The following is a 24,828-nucleotide window of genomic DNA, read 5'->3' as shown; positions in this document are numbered from 1 at the left end:
GTTCCCCTTTGGTCTCTACTTGGTCCGGGAGACAGAGGGAGGTGAGCCTTGAAGAAGGGGGAGTGTTGGCAGCCCACAGCAGTGCAGCTCTCCAGCTGGGGAACAAGGATGGTGGGAGGCAGTGAGTGAGCCAGCAGTGACTGAGCTGACCACAATGCCTGTGCTGCTGACTGGAATGGGGGAACAATATGGGCGGGCGAGCTTCAGTGGTGGTGAGGTGGGCAGGGCTACCAGGGAAGTTGGGAAGGGAGGCACCACCTCCTGCTGTTGTCCCTCCTCCTCCTTACCACTGCTGCCACTCACTCACTTACCTGGGACAGAGCCAGTAAGTAAGAAGGTGGCAGATGCTGTTGATGCTCCTCTTATAACCACCATCATTATTTTGCTCACCTGTCTGGGCCCAGAGGAAGGCAGGTGAGGTGCAGAGGAGCAGGCTGATGAGTTTGCTGGGGTGTGGGTCTTAGCAAGTGCCCAACCACGATGACCCTGAAAACTAGCCCTATATATAGTGACTCTGGTCTGAAGCAATTCAAGACCAAAACACACACCAATGCAATGCATTGCCTCCACTGTGAAAAAGCTTTTGATGCACAATAGCCTTTAATTAATTATGTAATTTTGTTTGTTTGTTCCTCCCTTCCTAGTATGTTACCGGCACACAGTCTGAGAATTACTGCCTTAGTATTTAGATCAACTCTTATAATGGATTGAATATGGTACCACAATTTCATAATGATGCTTCAGTTAGGCACACAATTTGCATCCATGCTTCCTGCAATCCCAACCTTCAGCACAATGGATTGGATCCTAACCTGGAGCTTAAACAAAACCTTCATCCATTCACCCCTTCTGTGAGTGTAGATCTCATTAAAATGAACAGAAGGAGCATCTGTTTATGGAGCACATGATTAGGATCCAACCCATTGTGTGGAAGGCTATTTAGAATGCCACAGATGCAGATATGACAAAGTTCTTCCCTGAAACCTCCTTCATCACTGATGCAGTTTCTGTTGTAGTTGCTAGTTCACTTAACCTTATGTCTAAAGTTCTAAACAATCATTTATGAATTCTACCCTTTGGACAGTATTAACAGTATTGAAAAAACAGGTTGTTTTCGGTCCTAATAAGTGTATAAAGAATAAGGCAGAGGGGAAAGGTCTTTGGGGAAGTGTTATCAGCTAAGCTTGTAAAGAACAGCCTGAAGACTGTATTGCTATTTTTGTTGTTGTTGCTACATTTCTGTGATTTAGTGCTGACAAGGAATATCTGAACAGAACAGGATCATCTTTTGCCTTCTAATGTGTTTCCTCCTACACACACACACACATACAGGCATGTCATGTCCTGAATCAAAGACAATACAGGCTGCAATCCAGCCAAAGCTAAGCTCTTTTCATCCTACTTCTTTCAATGGGAGAATTAAGCACATGTACCACGCTTTCCCACTGACATCAATGGGACTTAGCAATGTTTATCTTTGGCTGGATTGCACCCTAGATTTGAATACAATGCAGCAGACAGTGGTGTTGGATAAGTTAGATTTGATTATGTGGGTGCCTTCTTTTAATGGTGAAATTGTAAGTGTTTAAAATAATGATAGAAGCAGCACCAGTATGTGGCTGGCAATTCATTTGTGGCTACAAAAACACTGACCACAGCAAATGCACATGCTAAAAGGGGCACAGCATGTTTGGAATGGGCCCTGGGACAAAAAAAAAAAGTGTCGCTTCCCCCCTCCCCCTCCCTGTCTTCTTTTTCAGAGAGAACATAAGAATACAAGAAGAGCCTTGCTGGATCAGGCCTAAGGCCTATCCAGTCCAGCATCCTGTTTCACACAGTGGCCCACCAGATGCCTCTGAGAAACCCACAGGTAAGAAGTGAGGGCATGCCTTCTCTCTTGCTGTTGCTTCCCTGCAACCGGTATTTAGAGGCACCATGCCTCTGAGGCTAGAGGTGGCCTATAACCATCAAGGTTAGTAGACAATGATACTCTTGTCCTCCATGAATTTGTCTAAGCCCCACTGGTGGGACAGGAAGAACAGAGCAGGATGTTGCTTAGATGTTGGGCCCCCTCTCCATCAGTGGCCTGGGACATGTGCCTGCCTCCCCCCATTCAATTCTAGTTATGCCCCTGCATGATGACAGCCCTATGAATTGAGTTCTCTGCTCAAAATGCTGGGCCAGAAAACTGATGGGCCAATAGGACATCAGGATGCTATATGATTACTCTAAACACGTATGGCCCCAATGAGATGACAATGCATTTTTTTAAGATGGTGTGCATAGGATAGGGGTAGGCAACCTTGGCTCTCCAGCTGTTGGTGAACTACAATGCCCATCCACAATAAACGGTTTATCACCCTATCGTTTGTGGCTCAAGAGAGAGAAAACCCCAACAGCAAGTAAATAAGAAATTGAAGATAGTATTTAAAAAGAATGTGGTAATAGATACAGCCTTGGACTTGATCTAGGGATACCTGAATATAAAAGCTCTGCTCAGCCATAAACCTCACTGAGTAACCTTGGGCCAATTTCCACTTCTCAGCCTAACTTGCTTCACAGTGCAGTGGTGAGAATAAAAGTGGATAAAACCTATGCATGTCTCCCATCTAGGGCTGCCATATGGAAAAGAGGACTGGTCTCCTGTAGCTTTAATAGATGCACAGAAAAGGGAATTTCAGCAGGTGCAACTTTTCTTTCCCCTGCTTAAGAAGCTGCACCTGCTGACTTAGCATCTTCTGTGCATCTCTTAAAGGAGCCCTGTCCTCTTTTCCATATGGCACCCGATTGAGCTCCTTGGAGAAGAGTCTGATAAATAATCATAGGTGGCATTTGGACCATGAGGAGTTGAAAGACCACTTTGGGAGGGCATCAATATAGGTCTCGAAGCTGCAGAGGCGTAACTATAGCGGGGGCAGGGGGGGCACGTGCCCCGGGCGCCATCTTTTCTGGTCACGTGGGGGGGCGCCGCCATGACCAAATTAAAAAAAAAATTCTTAAATTTTTTGTTAATACAAATGTTTCCTGCTCAGTGCAGCAGTGCTGCAGCAGTCAAGGGAGCGTGTCGGCGCCCCCTTCCCCACGAGCGGTCCCTTCTGCGCCGCCTGCGCCCCCCCATTGCTTTGCTGGCACCTGGCGGCCAGTCAATGGCCTGGCTTGGCAGCGGGCGCTTGTGAGGAAAAACCTAAGTATAATGTAGTATGTTGGGGGGGCGCGTTGGGGGGGCGCCATTTCAGTGCTTGCCCCGGGCACCGTTTTCCCTAGTTACGCCTCTGCGAAGCTGTCTATGCCCTTTGGGATCCCAGCCAATAGTTTCAAAACTATCAAGAATACCTAGTGGATATTATACACACCTGTAGCTGCAGTTATAAAAGATATTTATGAGTAACAGATTGTTCCAGAGCACGGATGAGGATGCACATCTCATCAACAATTCAGGGTGGATAGATAGCATCCACAGTCAGATGTCATTCCGATGTTCATTTGGATGTGCATCTGATTTACACCCATAGTGCCCGACTCAGCAACTGATACAAATCAACACTTGCTTTATCTCTTTAACTGTATCGTGGTGTCAAACTCCATCAAGAGCTTTTCCAAATACCTATTGTTTCTTGCACTGCTGAGTTTTAAATAAAAAAGGTTTATATTCAGCAGAGTTGGTTCTCAGAAAAACATTAACATCATAGATAGATACTATGAATCTGAAATGTTTAAGGTTTCTTAAAGATACAAATTTCTGTACCTTACGAAAAGCGTTCTTTGTGTCCTTGTAGTTACGTCCTAGACTGTTTACCAGATCCATTATGTATCGCCAGCCCATGTAGTTTTGAATATCTCTGCATAAAAACACAGCAGTAAGTTGGTAATGTTTAACTGTGGGGCGTATTGACAATTTAAAAACAAAACATTTAAAAAGAATTTAAAAACCTACCTGACAGTATATTTCTTAAGAACAGATTTTAGCTTGGTCAGATATTCTGGAGCATAAACGATCACATCTTCTGTATTTGCAATACGAATTTGCACAGTTGACATTATATCATCTATGAATGTTAGCCAGTTGAATTGCTGGTGGGAGGAAACATATGCACTTTAGGTATACTTTCAATTCATAATATGTGACCAAAAAGCTAGGAAAGGGGGATATTTTATTCTTAATCATTAATCCTTTATTATTTGTTGTGCAGAGTATATATCTTGTTCAACTAAGTCTGCTGCTTTATGGCCCTGATATATTACTCATTTATTCATCTGGTGGATTTATGTCCCATCAATACTTCCCAGAGGACCTCCAGGAAGGGTCACAAGAAAACAAGCATACAACAGTGTTAAAAGCATTCCAATTAAAAGCACAAGTTGTTTTGGTAAGAACTAATCTGTATACTTTCCTTTCACTATAATCTTAATTGATGATTACTATCCTCACAAGTTAGCCCACTTCAGCCTAAATGTTCATACATCCACCATCTTGAACTGGGGTGGATGACATCGTCATAAACTATGCCATTGAGGTGTCCCTATGTGTCACTCACTACAACTGTACCAAATGTGGTTCAAATCGGTTAGACGGTCCACAAGTTAGCCCACTTGCATCTCAAAAGTTTACACATCAGCCGTCTTGAATCAGGGTGGATAACATAATCACAAACTATGCTGTTGAGGTATCCCTATGTGTCCCTACAACTGTACTCAATTTGGGTCATATTGATACACACAGAATGCTGTATGGAAGTGCACAAAACCGGTTTCCCAGTTCAGCTTGAATCCAAACCAGACTACAGAACACGTGGGCCATTAACGTTTAAAATCCAAATATTATTTTTTAAAGCAACATTTTAAAAATAATGCACTTTATGTATGTCATGAAACCAAGTCTTAATTGTGCAAAGGATCTCCAGCTCTAAATCCTAGAAGTGGTTTTCAATGTAAGGGTCCAGCAACAGAGCATGCCATGAAATGCCATCTGCTAACTTGGCAAAGAGGCACCTTTTATAGCTCTCTTATATTTCTCAGGGGGAGAGCAGTGTCCCTATTTGGTCCATCATAGCATCTTTCCAGTGGCAGTTACTGATGTTTCCCTCGTGTTTCCCTCTATTTGGGACAGGGAAATATTTCTTCATTCTCTTCCCTCTCCTTCTTATCTCCTTCTCTTGAAGTTTTCAAACAGAGTCTGGGTGGCCATCTGTCACAGATGCTGTAACATTTCCTACACTGAGTAGGGGGTCGCACTAGCAGCCCCGTAAGGTCTCTACTCTAGGAAGACTAGTTTTGCTCTGTTAATTTTTTCACTGCTGTCTAAAAACATTCTTATTCCAGCACCATCTAATTTGCCTGAGGGCTGATGGCAGCACCACCTATCATTCGCTGGTGTTACTTATACAATCGTTACAACTTCCCTCCCCTAAAGTAAGCACCTCACAAATTAAGAACGTTGCAGAGCAGCAAAGTTCTACTTTTTGAACATATAGGTTGGGGCCAGTCCGTTCCCCGGGTGAGGAGATTTGGTCCCTAAGTCTTGCTCATGAGAAGGGCTGCCTGTGATGTCCCATCTCTGACATCATCATGCTTGAGAACTAGCCCATCACCCCACGGTTCATTCTCACAAGAATGAACAGGCTAAGGGGAGACTGGGAGGATGCTATGTGTAGGAAAGCTGTGCGGATGGGCACTTGGTCTGTCCCGGTCCTGGTGCTTTCCAGGTCCTGGTGACTGCCGCCAACCTGCTGTCAAACCCTGCACCCTGCCAGTTTGCAAGCCCATGTGAGAATGCACACCACTGCCTACGGCCCCAAAGGGCAAGTCTGCTGTCCCCGGCCAGCTGGAAAACGGGGCTCTCCTCTCCTGGGAATCCCTGCACTGGGAAATCTGTGTATGGCGCCATGTCAGACCCAGCCCAAGAGCTTTGAATGGGTTTAAAGGTCCATGTCAGAACCCTGTGCCCACACCGTCCACACAGGCAGGTATGACCTGGCAAATGGTCCCCCTCATGTCAGGAATAGCCAGCATGAGCAGGGCATCCCCTCTCCGGCTGGGGTGCCCCTGTCTGCCTTTGAGGGGCTGCCACAAAAAGGGATTCAGGAGCAGCAAAGTTCTACTTTTTTCACATATAGGTTGGGGAAGGCCCAGCCCCTTCCTGTTTTTTTTGGAGGGGTGTGTGTGTTGTGGCACCCTTACTTATGAGCAGGGCCAGGTGGCTGGACTGGCAATGCTCCACCATCGGCGCCTGCATCAAAAACCATGACTCAAGAGAGTGCCAGGCTGCGGAGACACCCCCAGACAACACATGAGAAGGACCATTAGAAGAGAGGGGAGAGAACTGCCGAGAGAAAATTCTAGTGACGCACGATGTCAAAACATCCCCTCCTTCCATGGACAGCCCTCTTACGTTAGGCCATTGGGTTTTAGATGGAGCAAGTTTGGGGTTTTTTGGTTGGTGGCAGTCAGGAGTGGTGCCCTGGAGATAGCTTTCCATGTCTTGGGTACTGCAGCCAAAAGCATGCTCCCTGCCAGCACGTCCTCCCATGTGCACCCCTGCCAGCTGCCCGCATGGGTGATGCAACCGTTCTGGCGAAGCTGGAAACCAGAGCTCTCTGTTCTCTACTAACATGCCTGGAGATCTGCATATGGCACCATGTGGGCTGGACCTGGGAATTTTGAATGGGTTTAAGGGCCCATGCCGCAGCCTCCTGTTCGCACCATCTATGCAAATACTTTGGGTGGGGGTGCTATTGGCAGGCTTTGAAATGCAGTGCCCTGGCAGAGATTCCCTAGCAGCCAAGTTCTACCTTTTTCCACAGAGAGATTGGGGAAGGGACAGCCAGCCCCTTCCCCTTTGTGGGGCTCAGGCCCCCCCAGACTTACTAATGATCAAGGCTGGTCAACAGGATCAGTCTTGGGTAAACGGAGATCCTTTTTCAACGATCCAGCCAGCCGAGCTGGGACTCATGGCCAGGCATGAGCGGGAAAGGCAATGGAGTCGCCCCCAAACTACTCATGAGAAGGACCATTGTGTGTGTGTGTGTGGGGGGGGGATTTGGTGCAAAATGCCCAGACAAATTACAGCTTATTCAAGAGTTATACATCCCCTATCCCCATCAACCTCCCTCATGAATGTGTCAGGCCATGGAGGCTCTGAATAGAGTCAGGTTGATGTGTGCAGGCAAGTCGTGGGGAGGGCTACCCCCCGGACTGCTTTCCTTCTCTTGGGGATCACGGGCAAGCTGCTATGAAGCCAGGCCCCTTGCCAGCCTGTCTACCCTTGTGTACATGTGCACCCCTGCCAGCTCCCCGGAATGGCCACCCCGCTGTCCCATGGGGGCTGAGGAACGGGGGCTCTCCTTTCCTGGGAATCTCCATGGTGGGATATCTGCATACGGCACAATGATGGTCCGGGACCTGGGAATTTTGAATGGGTTTAAAGGTCCATCCTGATGTCAACCCCTCCTTACCCTCCACACATGCACCTGGGCAAGGACAAAGGTAGTGTCTAGATGGCCTTTGGGTTTGAAAAAGTCTATAAAGGGAAAGAGGGTGGGGAGTTTTAAGGGGGATCTCTTCTTTTTTTCCCCAAAGTAATGGTGGGGAAGTGGGACCCAGCCACTTCACCTGGGGGAAGGGATTTACAACCCTGGCTTGCTCATGAGCAGGGCCAGTGAGATAAGAATAGTTCCAGTGTTTGGAGCGATTCTTCCTTTGTGATAGCCCACACAGACTACACCTGCTCATAAGAGTGTCAGGCCATGGGTACACTAAGTAGAGTTTTGCTGTGCTGTAGTGTGTTGGAAAGCAGTGGGCAGGGGTATTCAATAGACTACTTTCCTGATCCCGGGGTGGCAGCCAAGGTGCTGTCGAAACAAGCCCCCTGCCTGGCCATATGCACCTGTGAACCCGCCCTTACCTGCAGCCCCTGCAGTAGATTCCGCTGCCCTGGGGCTGGGGGAAGAATAGGAAAGTGCCCTCTCCTGTGATTCCATGCCCACTTATCTGCATATGGTGCACAGATGGAGCGGACCCAGGATTTTTCAATTTGTGAAAATGCATAGTCCAGTTGGCAAACTCCACGGCCGTGCACATAGCAAGGCTATGGCACATAGGGTGTCAGGATCTCCTGACAATTAAAATGAGTTTAAAATCATTTCAGCAATCACTAAAGGCCAAGCTGAAAATATATTGTTTTTAGGGCTCTTTTAAAGGCTGCTAAAGCTCTTAAGCCTCTAGTATCCATAGGGAGTGCATTCCAGAGCCCAGGAGCAGCTACAGAGAAGGCCTGGTCCTGAGTTGCCGCCAGTTGAGCTGGTGGCAGCTGGAGACGGACCTCTCCTGATGACCTTAATGTGCAGTGGGGATCATACTGAAGATCCCCACTGCAGTTACCTGCTCTCCCAGGTAACTTTAAATAATTAATTTAATAACAACAACAACAACTTCATATATGTTGTTCCTTAGTATCCTTTTGAATAATATATCCTTTATTTTGGCATCTTGATATCCATCAACCATGTTTCTGCCAAACCCCTGCTAACTTGGACAAAGAGGACCTTTTAAAAATGGTGGCTGCCTTACATTTAGCAGTGGAGCCATTGCTGTTCCTATTCAATCCAGCATAGCATCCCTCCAGTGGCTTTTGCTGGTACCTCCTCTGTGTGTGTGTGTGTGTTAGTGTTAGATTCTGAGCCTTTTGGCAAAGGGAATCATTTTCTCATTCTTTTTGCTATGAAAGCCACTTTTGAGAACTTTTTGTTGCATTATATAAATATTCTAAATAATGCTAGTAACAATTGAAACAAAGTGCCATTGTGTTCCCCTTTGCCTTTCTTCAGCCAGATTGCCACTGTAGACAATTACCTCATAAATAACAAAGAAAAAAGTGTTCATTTGATAGATAACAACCACAATAAACCTATTTAGTAGTTTACCATGTGTAGGAAACTCTTGGCCAAGAGGCAATACAGTGAGCTGAATTAGCTTTAATGTAAGGTTAATGAGCTGTAAAACAAAGTCCATTTATGTAGTGATAACCCTCCTTGTGATCAGAACCTTATTTCCAAACATTGGACATGATCCAGCCAAAGTTTCAATGGAACTTAAATGTATTCAGTTTGGTTGGATTGCGCATTATGTGGTTAGGTTCAGAGCAAACAAAAACAAAAACACATTGATCAGAGTTAAAACAAAATTTTAGTATGTGTGTGGGGTGGGGGTTGGAAGTGGCGCATTTTTATTTTGTGCTATTTTGATTTGTAATTTGACATAAAAATGTGGCATTTATTTATTTATATATTTCGTACATTTATATTCCGCTCTTCCTCCGAGAAGCTCAGAGAGGTGTACATGGTTATTTTTATCCTCACAACTACCCTGTGAGGTAGGTTAGGCTGAAAGATAAATGACTGGCCCAGAGTCACCCAGTGAGTTTCATGGTTGAATGGGGATTTGAACCTGGATCTTCCCGGTTCTAGTCCAACACTCTAACCACTGAAATAACTGGATGTTTCATCTGTCTCCTGATTGATTAAAAGAATGAATGACTTCAGTCCAGGGTTTCTCAACGTGTGGGTCCCCAGATGTTATTGGACTTCAACTCCCATAATCCCCAGCCCCAGTGGCCTTTGGTCAGGAATTATGGGAGTTGAAGTCCAATTATATCTGGGGACCCAAACATTGAGAATCCCTGCTTTAGTCCACAATTTAGTACAGGTGAAACTCAAAAAATTAGAATATCGTGCAAAAGTTCATTAATTTCAGTAATGCAAATTAAAAGGTGAAACTGATATATGAGATAGACGCATTTCATGCAAAGCGAGATAAGTCAAGCCTTAATTTGTTATAATTGTGATGATCATGGCGTACAGCTCATGAGAACCCCAAATCCACAATCCCAGAAAATTAGAATATTACATGAAACCAATAAAACAAGGATTGTAAATAGAACAATATCGGACCTCTGAAAAGTATAAGCATGCATATGTATTCAGTACTTGGTTTGGGCCCCTTTTGCAGCAATTACTGCCTCAATGCGGCGTGGCATGGATGCTATCAGCCTGTGGCACTGCTGAGGTGTTATGGAAGACCAGGATGCTTCAATAGCGGCCTTCAGCAATTCTGCATTGTTTGGTCTCATGTCTCTCATACTTCTCTTGGCAATGCCCCATAGATTCTCTAAGGGGTTCAGGTCAGGCGAGTTTGCTGGCCAATCAAGCACAGTAATCCCATGGTCATTGAACCAGGTTTTGGTACTTTTGGCAGTGTGGGCAGGTGCCAAGTCCTGCTGGAAAATGAAGTCAGCATCCCCATACAGCTCGTCTGCGGAAGGAAGCATGAAGTGCTCCAAAATCTCCTGATAGACGGCTGCGTTGACCCTGGACTTAATGAAGCACAGTGGACCAACACCAGCAGATGACATGGCTCCCCAAATCAACACAGACTGTGGAAACTTCACACTGGACTTCAAGCATCTTGCATTGTGTGCCTCTCCATTCTTCCTCCAGACTCTGGGTCCTTGGTTTCCAAATGAGATGCAAAAGTTGCTCTCATCAGAAAAGAGGACTTTGGATCACTGAGCAACAGACCAGTTCTTTTTTTCTTGAGCCCAGGTAAGACGCTTCTGGCGTTGTTTGTTGTTCAGGAGCGGCTTGACAAGAGGAATACGACATTTGAAGCCCATGTCCAGGATCTGTCTGTGTGTGGTGGCTCTTGATGCACTAACTCCAGCCTCAGTCCACTCCTTGTGAAAGTCCCCAACACTTTTGAATGGCCTTTTCCTGACAATCCTCTCCAGGCTGTGGTCATCCCTGCTGCTTGTGCACCTTTTTCTTCCACATTTTTCCATTCCATATAACTTTCTATTAATGTGCTTTGATACAGCATTTTCGGAACATCCAACTTCTTTTGCAATTACCTTTTGAGGCTTTCCCTCCTTATGGAGGGTGTCAATGATGGTTTTCTGCACAACTGTCAAGTCAGCAGTCTTTCCCATGATTGTGATTCCTAATGAACCAGACTGAGAGACCATTTAAAGGCTCAGGAACCCTTTGCAGGTGTTATGGATTGATTAGCTGATTGGAGTGGGACACCTGGAGCCTAGACTGTTGAACCTTTTCACAATATTCTAATTTTCTGGGATTGTGGATTTGGGGTTCTCATGAGCTGTACGCCATGATCATCACAATTATAACAAATTAAGGCTTGACTTATCTCGCTTTGCATGTACTGCGTCTATCTCATATATCAGTTTCACCTTTTAATTTGCATTACTGAAATTAATGAACTTTTGCACGATATTCTAATTTTTCGAGTTTCACCTGTAAATGCTACTGGCAGTCTGCCAAATTCTGACTGCTGTTAATTGTTACCTACCAGATACTTTCAGTTACTAACTGCTGCTGCATGTCAGCCATCCGATATTGGCAAATGCTGATGGCTGTTGAAAAATATTTCAACATCAAGTTGAACATCAAATATTTGTCTAAGATTTTAATATACGGTTATTAGAAGAATATTTGCTACCAAAATACCACCAGAAGAACAAAGAAGGGGCATTCATTTTCGCTCTAAATCTATCATGTGGGGCAAATCAGGCAAAGTATCATCAAAACCAGCTCAGAGAGGGCAACATGTGTGCACAGTGGGGAAGAGCTGCCTCCTCCGCCACCTTACTTCAGTATGTAACTGTCTGACAAGCTTCTGACAAAAGACCTAACATTAAAAAAACCAACACCAGTTCAGAAAGTTCATTAAAAAAAATAAATCAGTTCATCTTCTGAAATAAGCGTTTTCAAAATGTCACCCTAATGTATCAGCCAAACAGTGGCAGAAGCAGAAAACAACATATTATTGATCGTTCACCTTGGTATTGATTTCCAAAGAGAAGTTATTTTGCACATCGGTGACTGTCAATTTATTGTATAGCAGAAGTGGATCATTTCTGTCATCAGCTTTGGTTGTAGCCTAGAAAACACAAATTGACAATGTGAAGGAGGTGTTTTGAGGAAAGAGTGAGAAAACAGAGATGCTGAAACGTTTGTTTAAAAATGGAATGGAGACCTCTAAGAAAAGATGAAGATGTTTAGATGTTGGTTAAAATATAAAGAGAGCAGAAATAAACTATAAATATAAAGAGAGCAGAAATAAACACCCGCTAAACTACCCCGGTGCTTAAACCAGGTTTGTGGAGCAAGTGCCTCTAAGAAAAGATGAAGATGTTTAGATGTTGGTTAAAATATAAAGAGAGCAGAAATAATGAAGTTAATTAAGTCTACCAAATTCAGAAAATGTCACCAAATGATGGATAACCCTAGAACTGGGCAGATTTGTTTTGTAATGATAACTGCTGTTTTGGACTTATTAACTTATATTGGATGTGGTATTTATGTAATAAATTATGCTTTAAGTTAAAATGATGCACAGGTCAAAATGATGCACAGCAGTAGGTCAGCATAAAAAGGGCACAGTGGCGGCTTATTGCACAGCTGAAGGAACATTGAGAGGGAGGAGGCAGCAATTCTCTTCCCTCCCTCTCAAGGCCATTTCCTTGCAGAAGTATGTTCCCAAGAGCTGCGTGGCTCCCTCCTTTTGGAGGGAGGGAAGAGAATAAAAAATTGCTTCCCCCTCCTGCTTCATGCCTGCTTGGCTGCGCAATGAGCTCTTACCACATGGATACTGGAGGCTCCCCAAGGACCCACAGCCCTTCTTTCGCTGACCTATTGCTGTGCATCATGTCGACCACTGAGTTTAATGAAGATAGTCACAAACAGGTGTGCATAGGATTCCAGCCTTAACTGGCACAAGCCAATATCGGAATGGAAATTAGTGAGGCTATTCACACAATGGGAGGCTAGCCCGATTTTCTCCCATCATGGGAGGCTAGCCCAATTTTCTCCCATCATGAGAACCACCGGGCTCGGCTGTGAGCCCAGTGGTTCTTCAGCAGGTAACCCGCTAAACTACACCGGTGCTTAAACCAGGTTTGTGGAGTGAGTGCTCTGCCAACCTGGTTTTTTCAATCATGTGTTGCCGCAGCACGGCTCTGCGCCACGGCAACTCACGAGTAGACCCCCAACTGGGAGGCTCAAAATCAGCCTCCCAGCTCGAGGGTCTCTCCAGCATGCCCTGACTCATGCAGGGCATGCTGAAGCTTCCGGGGGCTGCGTGGCCCCCGATCCCCTCAGCCCCCGTCGGCTCCGTAACGGAGCCAGCAGTCGTGTGGGCGGCCAATTCGGCCACCCAATGCCATGTGGGTGAGTAATTCAGCAGACTGACTGCTTGTCTGCAGAGAGAGCGGGCTTAGCCCCCTCTCCCCACAAACCCCATCCAGGCTCTTCTCACGGATCATGAGAAGAGCCTCCATGTATGGCAGCAGAGGTGCCAATTGGATTTTTTGGGCCAGTTCACTGCATGCAGCTTGGGCCAGCCTAATTTATTGGGAACCATGTGGTACTGGCTTCCTTGCAGCAGCAATGGCAAGGAGGAGGCGTGGTAGCTAATGGGCCGGCACAGGTAAATGGGAGGCACCACCTCCCTTGCTGGGCTGCCTGCTGTCTCCAAGCCAGGTGCAGAAGTTTCTGTCCTCCCCGCAGTCAGCAGTCCTGTGCGGTAGCCCACCTAATCAGATATGTCATCAGATGTATCACTTTATATCTTTCTTTGCCTTGGATAATCTTTGCTTCAGGAAGAGAGTCAAATCACTTCAATACAAAATTCATCCATTAAAAAAGAAAAAGCTGGCTTACATTTGCAATCTCTTTTTCCAGATCCATTACTCTTCTCATTTCTGTAGCAATTGCTTCCTCATTGACAGTGAGCTTTTTTTCTTGGCGGATCAGCTTTGCTACAGAAATCATGAATTCAACATAGGCTGAACATGCCTGCAAGAAATTTTAATCAATGAAAAACCTTTGCAAATGCATCTTGGACATTGTGCAGAATAGCCAAGCAGTGCACTGCTTTTTTCCTTGATGCACAGGGTAGAATTTTGAGATGGGTCTGCCACCCCAAACCCCATGTCACTTACACCATGGCTGGGATCAGATGTAATGGGGAATGGAAGGCAGAGAAGCCAGAATCCCCAAACCTGAACATTCCAGTGCAGAAAACCGCAGTTCGGACCCTAACTTAACCTGAGGGTTCATTCACGAAACTCCAATTTGAACCCTCGGTTTGTAGTGAGGTTTGCTGCTCAGGCCTCTGGACAACACAATCCCTGCCTGCATGAATAGGAAGGTGATGCATCAATAGTGCACCCAATGAGACATCCTCCACAGATATCCCAATGATAACGCTAAAGCCAACTATTCATTTTCTTAATCAACAGTAATTTAAGACAATTTAAAATCATTAAAATAATACCTGAGGGCCACCAGAAGAGCCAAATCCATAAGAAAGACACTGCTGTTAGAGCTACAGGAAACTAAAAGTAAAATGCCATGTCATACTTCATGTAGTGTTGGAGCTGAAATCTCCAAGACAGTTTCTCTCCCTCACCCCTATCACATAGAAATGTTGTTCACACAAAATGGTCTGCTTGGGTCAAATCCATCCTACCCAAGCAGTGTGTATCATCTGGGGCACTGGAAGGTCTCTGGACCCAGCAGCTATCTATCTATTATTTTTACACCGTCCCAAATGTCTGTCCAGGCGCTATCCAGGCAAAAAGTTGAGAAGTTGAGGGAGGATGGATGAGTCCGTTCTACCTTATTTTTGGTCATGTGTACCATGGGGGCTCTGAAAACTGGCCGACTGCACCGCGGCCAGGGAGAGGAGCCCTGCTGCTCTGCAGCAGGCTGCCTCTCCATTGCCCACATGGCATGGTGCATTATGGGATGCAGGAGATCTTCCTGCTCCCAATCCCGCACATGGAGACTGCTGCCGCGCTGGTTGTGTGGATGTGTGAGCAGCAGTGCCCCGAAGAGGAGCAGATTGTGTGTGGGAAGGTAGGTACAATCCTGCCTTTTCTCCAGCCCCAGCGGTCATGTGAATGACCTTAGTGTGTAATTTACCCTGTACTGTTACATTACTATGTTACTATGAAGTAAACTATTATTAAACAAATTTGCATACAACTTTTAAACCAAAATGCTATCAAAGCCATTTACCTGGCAAAAGATATAAGGAAATGGAACTATGTCCCCAAAAGGTTCACAGTCTAAAAAGAAATACTAGGGAAATGCCAGCAACAGACTCTGGAAAGGACATTGTAGTGCACTGAATAGGAACAGTTGCTCCCCCCTGCTAAATATAAGAGGGAAGCCATTTTAAAAAGTGGACCGGGTCTCACAATCAGTGAGACCCGGTTCCTAGTGGTGAGTGGGAAGAGCAGGCTAAGCCCGCTCTCCCCGCTCATGAGTGGGCAGGGAGCCCTGGGCGGCTGGATCAGCCGCCCACATGATGGTCGGCTCCGAGACGGACCTGGCAGGGGCTGGGGAGCTCGGGGGCTGCGCGGTCCCCGGAAGCCCCAGTATGCCCTGCGCAAGTGCGCAGAGCATACTGGGGAGACCCCTGAGCGGGGAGGCTGCTTTTAAGCCTCCCGGCCGGGGGTCTACTCACAAGTAGCTGCGGTGCAGAGCTGCGGCGCGGCTACTCATGAGCAGATAGCCTGGGTTTGCGGAGTGCTCTCTCCGCAAACCCGGGCTAAGGGGCGGGCTACAGGAGCGTGTTAGCTGCTCCAGAACCACCGGGCTCTGCTGTGAGCCCGGTGGTTCTGACGATCACAAAAATCGGGCTAGGATTTTCCTAGCCCGATTTTTGTGATCGTAAGAATAGCCCCAGTGCCTTTTTGCTCATCATTTATTTATTTATTTATTTATTCGATTTCTATACCGCCCTTCCAAAAATGGCTCAGGGCAGTTTACCCAGAGAAATAACAAATAAATAAGATGGATCCCTGTCCCCAAAGGGCTCACAATCTAAAAAGAAACATAGGATAGACACCAGCAACAGCCACTGGAGGTTAGCCTTGGGGTTACACATTTCACCATTCTGCTCAACACCACTGGCTGGCTGCCATACTGTGAGTAGTAAATCATGGCATTCAGATGTCACAATGTGACCCTACATATGACAGAAGCGAGGAAGAGAACCTGTCGTGGGGATCCTGCTTTCACTTCTAACCCTGCGTCAAGCATTGCACATCATTTTGCATTTAGTTTCCTGTAGCTCTGAACAACAGTTTCTTTCACATGTACTTGGCTCTTCTGGTGGCCCTTATCTATCCTTTTTAACAATTTAAACTTTGTTAAATTACTGTTGTAAATGAGGAAAATGACTAGTTGGCTGAAGGAAAAATACATAACAATTCATGTTGAAATAACGTTAACAGTAATAACAAACTAAAAAGCACTTTTAAGTATTCTCTTACCAGCAAATTGCTATATGTGTCTAATCAAGACCAACCACTATACTCTTCCAGGGATTTATTATGTGCAATTAGGTGGTTATTAGTGTGTATTTAAAAGCGACCACTTAAATTGCAGATTTCCTAACCAGCTTACTTAATTAGGGGTTTGAACATGCTGCTTCCAGACTGCGGTATGAAACAGATGAGCCGGGATCTGATCCTCATTACAGCAACAATGATTCAGTGCAGTCAAATAAACACAGTTTGTAGGAAATCTTGTGATGGGTGTTTTGCTTCTCGGCCAAGGTTCTACCTTCCCACTGATTTGGTGTCCGTTGTCTAGTGACCACCCATATTTAGGGCTACTCTACACACGGCAATTTCTTAACTTCCACACAGGGAGTCTGAATTATCTATTTAAGGAAATTGGAGCCAGTCACAGTTTCCCACTATGTGTATCAGCAACTAAACAGAGCTGCACATGTGTTGCATGTGACCAGAGGTACCCTTACCAATAGGCAGTGAGACATCTGCCTTGGCCACTAGATTTCTGGATGCCCAGGGAAGGATTAAGCCTTTTGCTGCCCTTTGGTGGCCAAGGATTTTCCACCCCCACCGCCGCAGCGAGGAGGGTAGGGGTGGTGAGGAGGAAGTCCCCCCTTTTTTCTTCTAAACGCCGCCACAGTGGCAGGATGGGGGACAGTTCCAGCGAAGGCTACACAGCGGCTGCTGCGGGGAGCAGGTGACAAGGGGAAGTCCCTCCTTTTCACTGCCGGCATGGTGGAATGGGGCAGCCACGAGAGTTGTGTTGGGAGAGGACTGCCTGCTGGGGGGCATGGAGGAACAGCGAGGGAGAGCTCCTTCCAGCTCCCCTCCCCCTCCCAAATGAATGCATCCCCCGACGCAGCCCATTTGGACTGCCCCCCCATCCTGCCGCTGTGGCAGCATTTAGAAGAAAAAAGGGGGGAGGGAAATTCCTCCTCGCCACCACTGGCCTTCTCGCTGCGGCGGTGGGGTGGCAAAAGGCTTAATCTCTCATCATTGCCGCTGCCATGCAGCAGCAGTTTTAAAAGTTTTAAAAAACTTTTCCCCACCCCAAGTTTTGCCACTCCCCTGGATTTGCCACCATAGACAATTGCCTCTTTTGCCTCTGTGGTAATCCACCTATGTGGATGCCATTATGGTTAATCCGCCATACGGTTAATCCATTATGGTAATCCGCCTATGTGGATGCCATTATGCCATTATGGTTGCACAGTGGGAGACAAAATAACCCATGCTGGTAGACTGCTCTTGTGCGCTTCCTGTTCATTTTAGTGGATCTTGTGCAATAGAACTTCCTGTAAAATAAGGCCACAATATATACGAGTGTGTGGCTCTGTGTGTGTGTATGTGTGTGTGTGGTGTCACTTGAATCTTCTGCCTCCGGCATAAAAATATTATGGTTAATTTGACAGCATGTGGAATACAAACACATGTTTTTTCTACTTGGAAATAATATCCAGGTAGGAAATCACTGCATGTGAAAAGCATCACGGCTAAGGATCCTGAACAATTGCATATAGAATACAAAAGTACTTCATGCTCATGGGAACTGACATATAAATAATCAACGGATATTTTCAAGTCATATATGATTTGTTCGCATGTAATATTTTGAGGATGCAGTTCCTCCACCATCTTCCCAATATCCACTACACTACAGGGGTATTCTCCTCACTGAGGCACTGAAATTTAAATGCAGAGAATGTGGGAAAAGAAGCCTCTTTCTCTTATAGAGGGCTATAGGAAGTCTTTGCTGATTTGTGAGCTCAGGCATACCTCCTTGTATACTCCAGTGCATTCATAGTAGTCACGGGAAGGGAGTCCAAGTCCAGGTTGATCAATCTATAAAACCAATTTAAAATGATTTTTGGGCTACAGAGAAGTCTGAGCACAATGAAATCACTGCTTCTTTTAAACAACTCTATTTCCTTCAAAATACCTCTGAAGAAGAATGTATAAAAACCCATACTAAATGTTCCTAAACTAAACTTTCTAGAGTCTACTGACTGAAAGGAAAGATGTGAAAGATGGCCTTATTATTCCAGTAAAAATTAAAATAAAATAGAATGTGGGAGGGATCGTACATATAGGGAGAGAGGAAGGGAATGAAGGCAAATCATTTTGAGAACCTCCTAAAACCCAGACAGCATACACTTAATACAGCCCTGGTAATCAAAGACAAACCCCCCAGTGTCACAGTATAAGAGTAATTATTAAGCTTTTATCTAACTGTAGCATTATCCCTGATGGAAGCTCTATCACAGAGGATTATACAATAATGGTTTTAAATAAGCAAACGTCTTCTATAAGCTGACCAAATGTATTCCGTTAAGGAAATGTTGCATTTCTATTCTTACCTGGTACATTCAGGAGATTTATAGCACTCTTGAGTACCAGAGGGGATAGAAAGTTGGGCAGATTATGAAACTCAAAATACAAAAAACAGAAATGTGGTTTCCCCTAAGGATATATGATATGCATCAATGAGAAAACAAACTGGGCACAGTTTCTGTAGTGTAGCAGTTATCATGTTCACCTCACATGAGAAAGGTCCCTGGTTGAAACCAAGTAGAAACCTCCCTTTTCCTATTGGGTTGAAATTACAATGAAACAGGTTTAGGCTAGACATTAGAAAGGATTTCCTAACTGTAAGAGCTGATGGATGTGGAACAGTCAGTCCCATGCAGCAACGGGCTCTCCTTCACTTGTGGTTTTCAAACAGAGGCTGGATGGTCATCTCCTCTCCACGGGAGAGGAGAGCTGGTCTATGGGAGAGGAGAGCTGGTCTTGTGGTAGCAAGCATGACTTGTCCCCTAAGCTAAGCAGGGTCCATCCTGGTTACATATGAATGGGAGACTAGATGTGTGAGCACTGTAAGATATTCCCTTTAGGGGATGCAGCTGCTCTGGGAAGAGCATCTAGGTTCCAAGTTCCCTTCCTGGTATCACCAAGATAGGGATGAGTGAGATTCCTGCCTGCAACCTTGGAGAAGCCACTGGCAGTCTGTGAAGACAGACTGAGCTAGATAGACCAATGGTCTGACTCAGTATATGGCGGCTTCCTATGTTCGTATGTGAGGGATGTTGTAGTACCTGGCCCTGAGCAGGGGGCTGGACCAGAAGACCCCCAAGAAGCCCTCCAACTCTAAAATTCTGTGATTCTGTGATAGGCACATGCCCATAAACTATCAGTCAGTTCACACAGGTGCTGCATTCCTGCCATGTCGTCCACCACAGAGATGCCTGTGGGCAGCCTGTGGAGGGCCACTGTCAGATTGGCAAGCCGTGCGGGACTGTATCGAAGCACTGTGTGTGAATGGGCACCTCTACATGGATATCCATGATAGTCCCCATTTCCATGCTTGTGGCTAGGGATTTGCAAAACTGGTCTGCGGTCCGGCGGTTCAGTCCGGAGGTTCGGGGGTTCGGGATCAAACTGAACCCCCCGCGGTTCTGTTTGGACTGGAACCAAACTGCCGGACAGGTCTGCAATTTTTTTTTTATTAAAAAAAATTAAAATTAATGCTAAATACCTGTAGCCCCTTCAGGGGGCTTGCTGTAGGCCACGGGGGTGGGGGGTGGGGGGTGGGGGTCCGCATGGGTTCCCCCTCCCCCCATCAGCCTCCCTCAACACTGCTGCAGCTGGGTAAATATAGTATTTTTGGCCCTTTCGGGCCTCCATAAAGGCAAGCAGTGGCCATTTTGGCTGCTGCCGTGCATGCACAAATGCCCTCTGCAAGGCCTAGCATGGCCTACGGCCTTGCAGAGGGCATTTGCGCATGCATGGCGGTGGCCAAAATAGCCGCCGCTCGCCTTTACAGAGGCCCGAATGGGCCCAAAATACTACATTTATCCGACCGTGGCGGTGATGAGGGAGGTCGGCGGGGGGAGGGGGAACCCTCGTGGACAACCCCCTCCCACGGCCTACAGCAAGCCCCCCGAAGGGGCTACAGGTATTTAGCATTAATTTTATTTTTATTTTTTTAAATCGCAGACTCCCACCAGACTGGACTGGCCTGGGGGTGGGTTCGATGGGGGCCAGACCAAACTGGCCAGGTTCTGTTCAAGGCCGGTCCAGCCTTGAACCGAACTGGGCCGGATGGTTCCGTGCACACTCCTACTTGTGGCAGCTTGAAGAAGCATATTCACACCTTTCCAAGAGTGACGAACTTACATGAATTATGTGTCGTGAGGAGTTTTTGTCATCTGTACCAACATACACATTAATGATGACCCTTTTCCCATACTGAGAGTTTAGCTGCGCAATTGTTTTTTCAGCTGTCCAAGAGACACCTAAGGCAATGAAAAACACATTTACACTCAGAATTGGACAGAAGCAGCCCCTTCCCTCAACATTATTTTAAAAATGGTAATGGAAACATAACCAGAGCTGCCTTACCATAAGTGTGGTCCCAGTTGTCTGATGCTACAGGCCATTCCGATATAGACGGCAATATGTCTATCAGTGGTTTTCCTTCTCTGCTGTCAATGGCAGCTTGTGAAAACAAACATTAATCTCATAAGTTACGGGTTGCGGGCATACATACCTTATGACACCCAATTATAAAACTGGCATTTATACACCGGACGAACCAGATCTTTAATTACATTTTTAGTTTTTTAGCTGTTTTTCATGATTTTAATTATTATAATTTGTAATTGTTCATTATAATTGTTGATTTTTGTGAGATCCCATGATTTAGTGGTACAGAAATGTGATAAATAAAATAAAATAAGATTTAGGCATAGTCCTGTGTGGGATCATGCCATTGCTTTGTGGCAGAAGGTCCTCCTAGGTTCAATCCCTGGCATTTCCATGCAGGGCTGGGAAAGATTCCTGCTTGAAACCTGAGAAGTTGCATTCAGAAACTGCAGACAATACTGAGCTAGATGGACTAGTAGTCTGATTCAGTATAAGGCAGCTTCCTATGTTTCTATATCCTAGGATTTCTTCCACAGAATTTCCCTTTTCCCTGATAAACTTTATTCCAAGACCAAAGTTCTTTGAGAAAAGATTTTCTTTGGCCACAAATCCCCACTAAAACATAGCAATAGATGGAAGTAAGGCTCATCCTGAGCCAGCAGACAACAAAGGCCAGTTGGTGTGATCATAGCTGATGATCTGGATGTATAATCAGAACCTCAGTTGATGTAACCAGACCCATTTTATAAATAAAAGACTATGAGGCTATTCACATGTATGTGCAAAACCGGGCTAAGCAAGCTCAGCCTGGTTTTGCACACATGTGTGAATTGCTGGGACCGTGTCTGATCCCAGTGGCACCACGGCGGCAAACCCGCTTTTGGAGCCCCCCTTGAAAACAAAGTCAAGGGAGCAAGTGTTCCCTTAATCTAGTTTTTTTGCTCTTGTCAGTCGTGGCGGCTTGCAGCCGCAGCTGGCAGACTGCAAAGAGCTCGGGGTGGGGTGGGGATCAGCCAGTGGGGAGCCAGTGAGCCAGTGGGGAGCCCAGGAGGGAGGGAGCACACCCAACAATTCCAGATCCATTGTCTGCAGGGAAGGCAGGTTTATCCTGCCTTCCCCGCAGCCCAACCTCAAGCCCTTCTAACTTCATGTGAGAACAGGCCCTATATTTGCCTGCCACTATCTTTTCAGCCTGGATAGCAACAGTGGCTGATGTTGTCACTCTGTCTTCTCTGATCTCTCCCCTCTCTCTGACATGCTAATTATGAACTCTAGTTGGGCGATGCGAGGGAAGGTTTGGCTCATGGGAAATGTATTTTCCCCAAGGACTATGGCCTTTAAAAAACTATGTTTCCTAAGGGCCACCAAGGATTTTCCTCCTCATCTTCATAATGAATGTTCCAGAGAGGGGAAGGATAACATTAACAACTCCTTTCTTCTCTCTTATAGCAACTGGAGAACTGCCACCATTATCCTGGTGACTATGTTTTGCTGAAAGGTGATGGAGAGGGGTTTGGGGGATGGGAGGGCTGTATGGGTGGGAAGAAAGGGTTTAGAGGGGATCTGAGGTTGGGAGACTTCCAAAAGTGAGATTTGTCAGAAAATAAGTGGAACGATTTCTCTTTATCTCTTTTCCTCTCCCTTCCTTCTTCTCTCCCTCCCTCCCTCCCTCTCATTCTCTCTCTCTTTCTGCAAGCAGCTTGGCTTATTTCTAAACCAATCCAACATGAGAGTGGAGGGTGGAGAAAATTCACCTATGTGTAATATTTAGTTGATCTTACCAGAATGTCAGGGAGGGTGCTGTAAGAATTTTGCTAAAGTGTGACCTGTGAGCTGTAACACTATACAACAGCATTATATTCACTACTCTTACATTTGGCAATTTATGCAGTAACTTACTTTCATTTATACAAGATCTGTAGAGAGTTTTTGCTTTCTTAATAGCTTGTATGTCCTCATTATTTTCCTTGCTTAGGACATCTGAAAACAAGTGAGATAGACATAATGCAACTGAAATAGTTATGTTCTGCAGGTATCACACTACATCTTGGCTCACTATGCCCATTTTACTTATCATGACCCCAAGCATGCAAAAGGTTATGATTTTGAGAGTGCCTTTTAAAGTCTCTCACTAAGTAAGGGTCTTGAGGTCAACATAATATTCTCATCAACCCCACCTTTTCCATCCTTTTTCATATCTCTATGGGAAATCTGAAGGAGTTTCCTGAACTATTTAATTCTCCTCTTGGGAATTCAGGCTGCTCATCTGAATTCGGCAGCATTGCTTTCTGATGTTTTGGAAAGAAATATATCTTGATATGCCTATGTTTAGAAAGTGCTTAGTTCACTCTATTTAAATACAAGATATAAAGTTGGCAAAGGTGAACTGCCATGTTTTTAGCAGTGTTTTCATCTGAGTGAAGGGAAACATACTTTTCTCACACCTAGGACAGCTGCCTGCTTCACATGGCTCATAAGGGCAGTGATTTCAGATGTTATGGAAGTCCATATGTAATACAGAGCATATTCCGGAGCCAATCAAGCCTGCAACAATCTCTGTTTGCTTTTTGCCAGGCAGAAGAGACTAATCCCTAAACTTACCAAGCAAACAGCCTGGGTTGATATTAAGCAGAAGAACTACATGTAAAACAGGTGGCATGAAACATTTCTGACTCTTCTAACACAAAATCAGAAGGGTGGAAAAGAAAATTAAAATGGTCCACATTTAGTCCATAAATATATATTCCATTCCACTGACCTTTCAAAACAACTTCTAGTTCATCTCTTAAAATGTCAAAGTTACTGTAACGGAAACTTGTTTCTGGAATAATGTTCTTCTTCAACCATCCTCCACAGGCATACTGATAAAAATTGTCACAAGGTTTTGCAGTAGTATCCATGTTTTCAATGATTCGGGCAGCTGCCATAAGAGACAAAGCAAGAAATGTAAAAAAAAAGAAAAAAGAAAAAAGAAAAAAAAAGTGGGTAACATAAGGAAAAAATATCAATCTGAACTGCTGAGACCAAAGGAAAGGGAATGTAGTTCATTCCATGAGATCACTGCAAAGTAGTCATTTGTAATTATAGATTTTACTAGATTTTGATTAATGCTGCACACAGCAGTAAGTTCCACGGAAGCCGGAGAGACATAATTGCAAGTAGAAGTGAGCAGGAATGGGCTTCACAAGTAGTAGCCCTTTTACTTAACAGAATAATTCCATCCAGTGGACAGAGTGACAGTATCCATCCCAAAAAATGGGGAAAAGACTGTAACCACAGAGGTGGATTTCAGGGCTGGTTCACATGAAAGAGATACTAGGCAAAGGCTGAATGCCAAGCTGAATGCCATGTCTGCTATATCTAGACAGAAAGTTAGAAAGCATCTTCTTCTGCATGATCCCCACCACACATAAAGGTCATCTGGAGAGGTCTGTCTCCAGTTGCCACTGGTCTGGCTGGTGGACAAGGAAATCTGAGGCTCAAGGGCCCTTAACGCCCCTTTTCTTACCCTGGCCCTCCAGAGTTTTTAAATTGTTTTAAACTCTTTAGATTTTTTTTTAATTATTTCATTTTTAAAAAATTTGTTGTTGTGAACCACCCAGGACTACTAGATGGGGTGGTAAAAACACAATACATAAGTATGTAAGTAAGTAAGTAAGTTGCATTTGCAGTGGCTTGCCATGCAGCTGAGGCACCTTCTGTAAGTTACCATGAATACTACAACTCTAAAACTATAAGGATGTGTAGTTTGCGAAACCAGAGGTGAAGCGACCTCTGGTTTCATGCTAAGTGCCAATGCGGCCATTGTGTTAGAACAAGGCTCCTCAACCTCGAGTTCCCCAAATGCTGTCCATCTACAACTCCCATCATGATGGGGACCCAAGGTTGAGAACCCCTGCATTAGAGGTGTAGTACCACACATGTTACATAGGACTACGCACAAACCCACATTAGTTTGGACTCCTCTTAGAGGGCTGTTATGGTGGAGCGGTTAGAATGTTGGATCAGGAGACCTGGATTCCAACCCC

General features: G+C 45.3%; 1 protein-coding gene across 1 annotated transcript in view; it reads right to left on the bottom strand.

Annotated features, from left to right (window-relative positions):
• LOC128350829 (neprilysin-like) overlaps positions 1-24,828 on the bottom strand; it is an 89,765-nt gene that overhangs the window by 42,229 nt on the left and 22,708 nt on the right. Inside the window, exons 3-11 of the mRNA XM_053309601.1 lie at positions 23,559-23,720; positions 22,700-22,780; positions 20,777-20,872; positions 20,552-20,670; positions 18,155-18,220; positions 13,731-13,865; positions 11,848-11,949; positions 3,935-4,071; positions 3,746-3,839 (exon numbers count right to left, since the gene is read on the bottom strand). Of these exons, the coding sequence (XP_053165576.1) occupies positions 3,746-3,839; positions 3,935-4,071; positions 11,848-11,949; positions 13,731-13,865; positions 18,155-18,220; positions 20,552-20,670; positions 20,777-20,872; positions 22,700-22,780; positions 23,559-23,720 (992 nt within the window). The remainder of the gene's footprint in view (positions 1-3,745; positions 3,840-3,934; positions 4,072-11,847; positions 11,950-13,730; positions 13,866-18,154; positions 18,221-20,551; positions 20,671-20,776; positions 20,873-22,699; positions 22,781-23,558; positions 23,721-24,828) is intronic.

This window comes from Hemicordylus capensis, chromosome 3 (assembly GCF_027244095.1).
Source record: "Hemicordylus capensis ecotype Gifberg chromosome 3, rHemCap1.1.pri, whole genome shotgun sequence".
Taxonomy (NCBI): domain Eukaryota; kingdom Metazoa; phylum Chordata; class Lepidosauria; order Squamata; family Cordylidae; genus Hemicordylus; species Hemicordylus capensis.
Note: the sequence above shows the minus strand (reverse complement) of the source record. Positions and strands in the feature narration are given on the sequence as shown.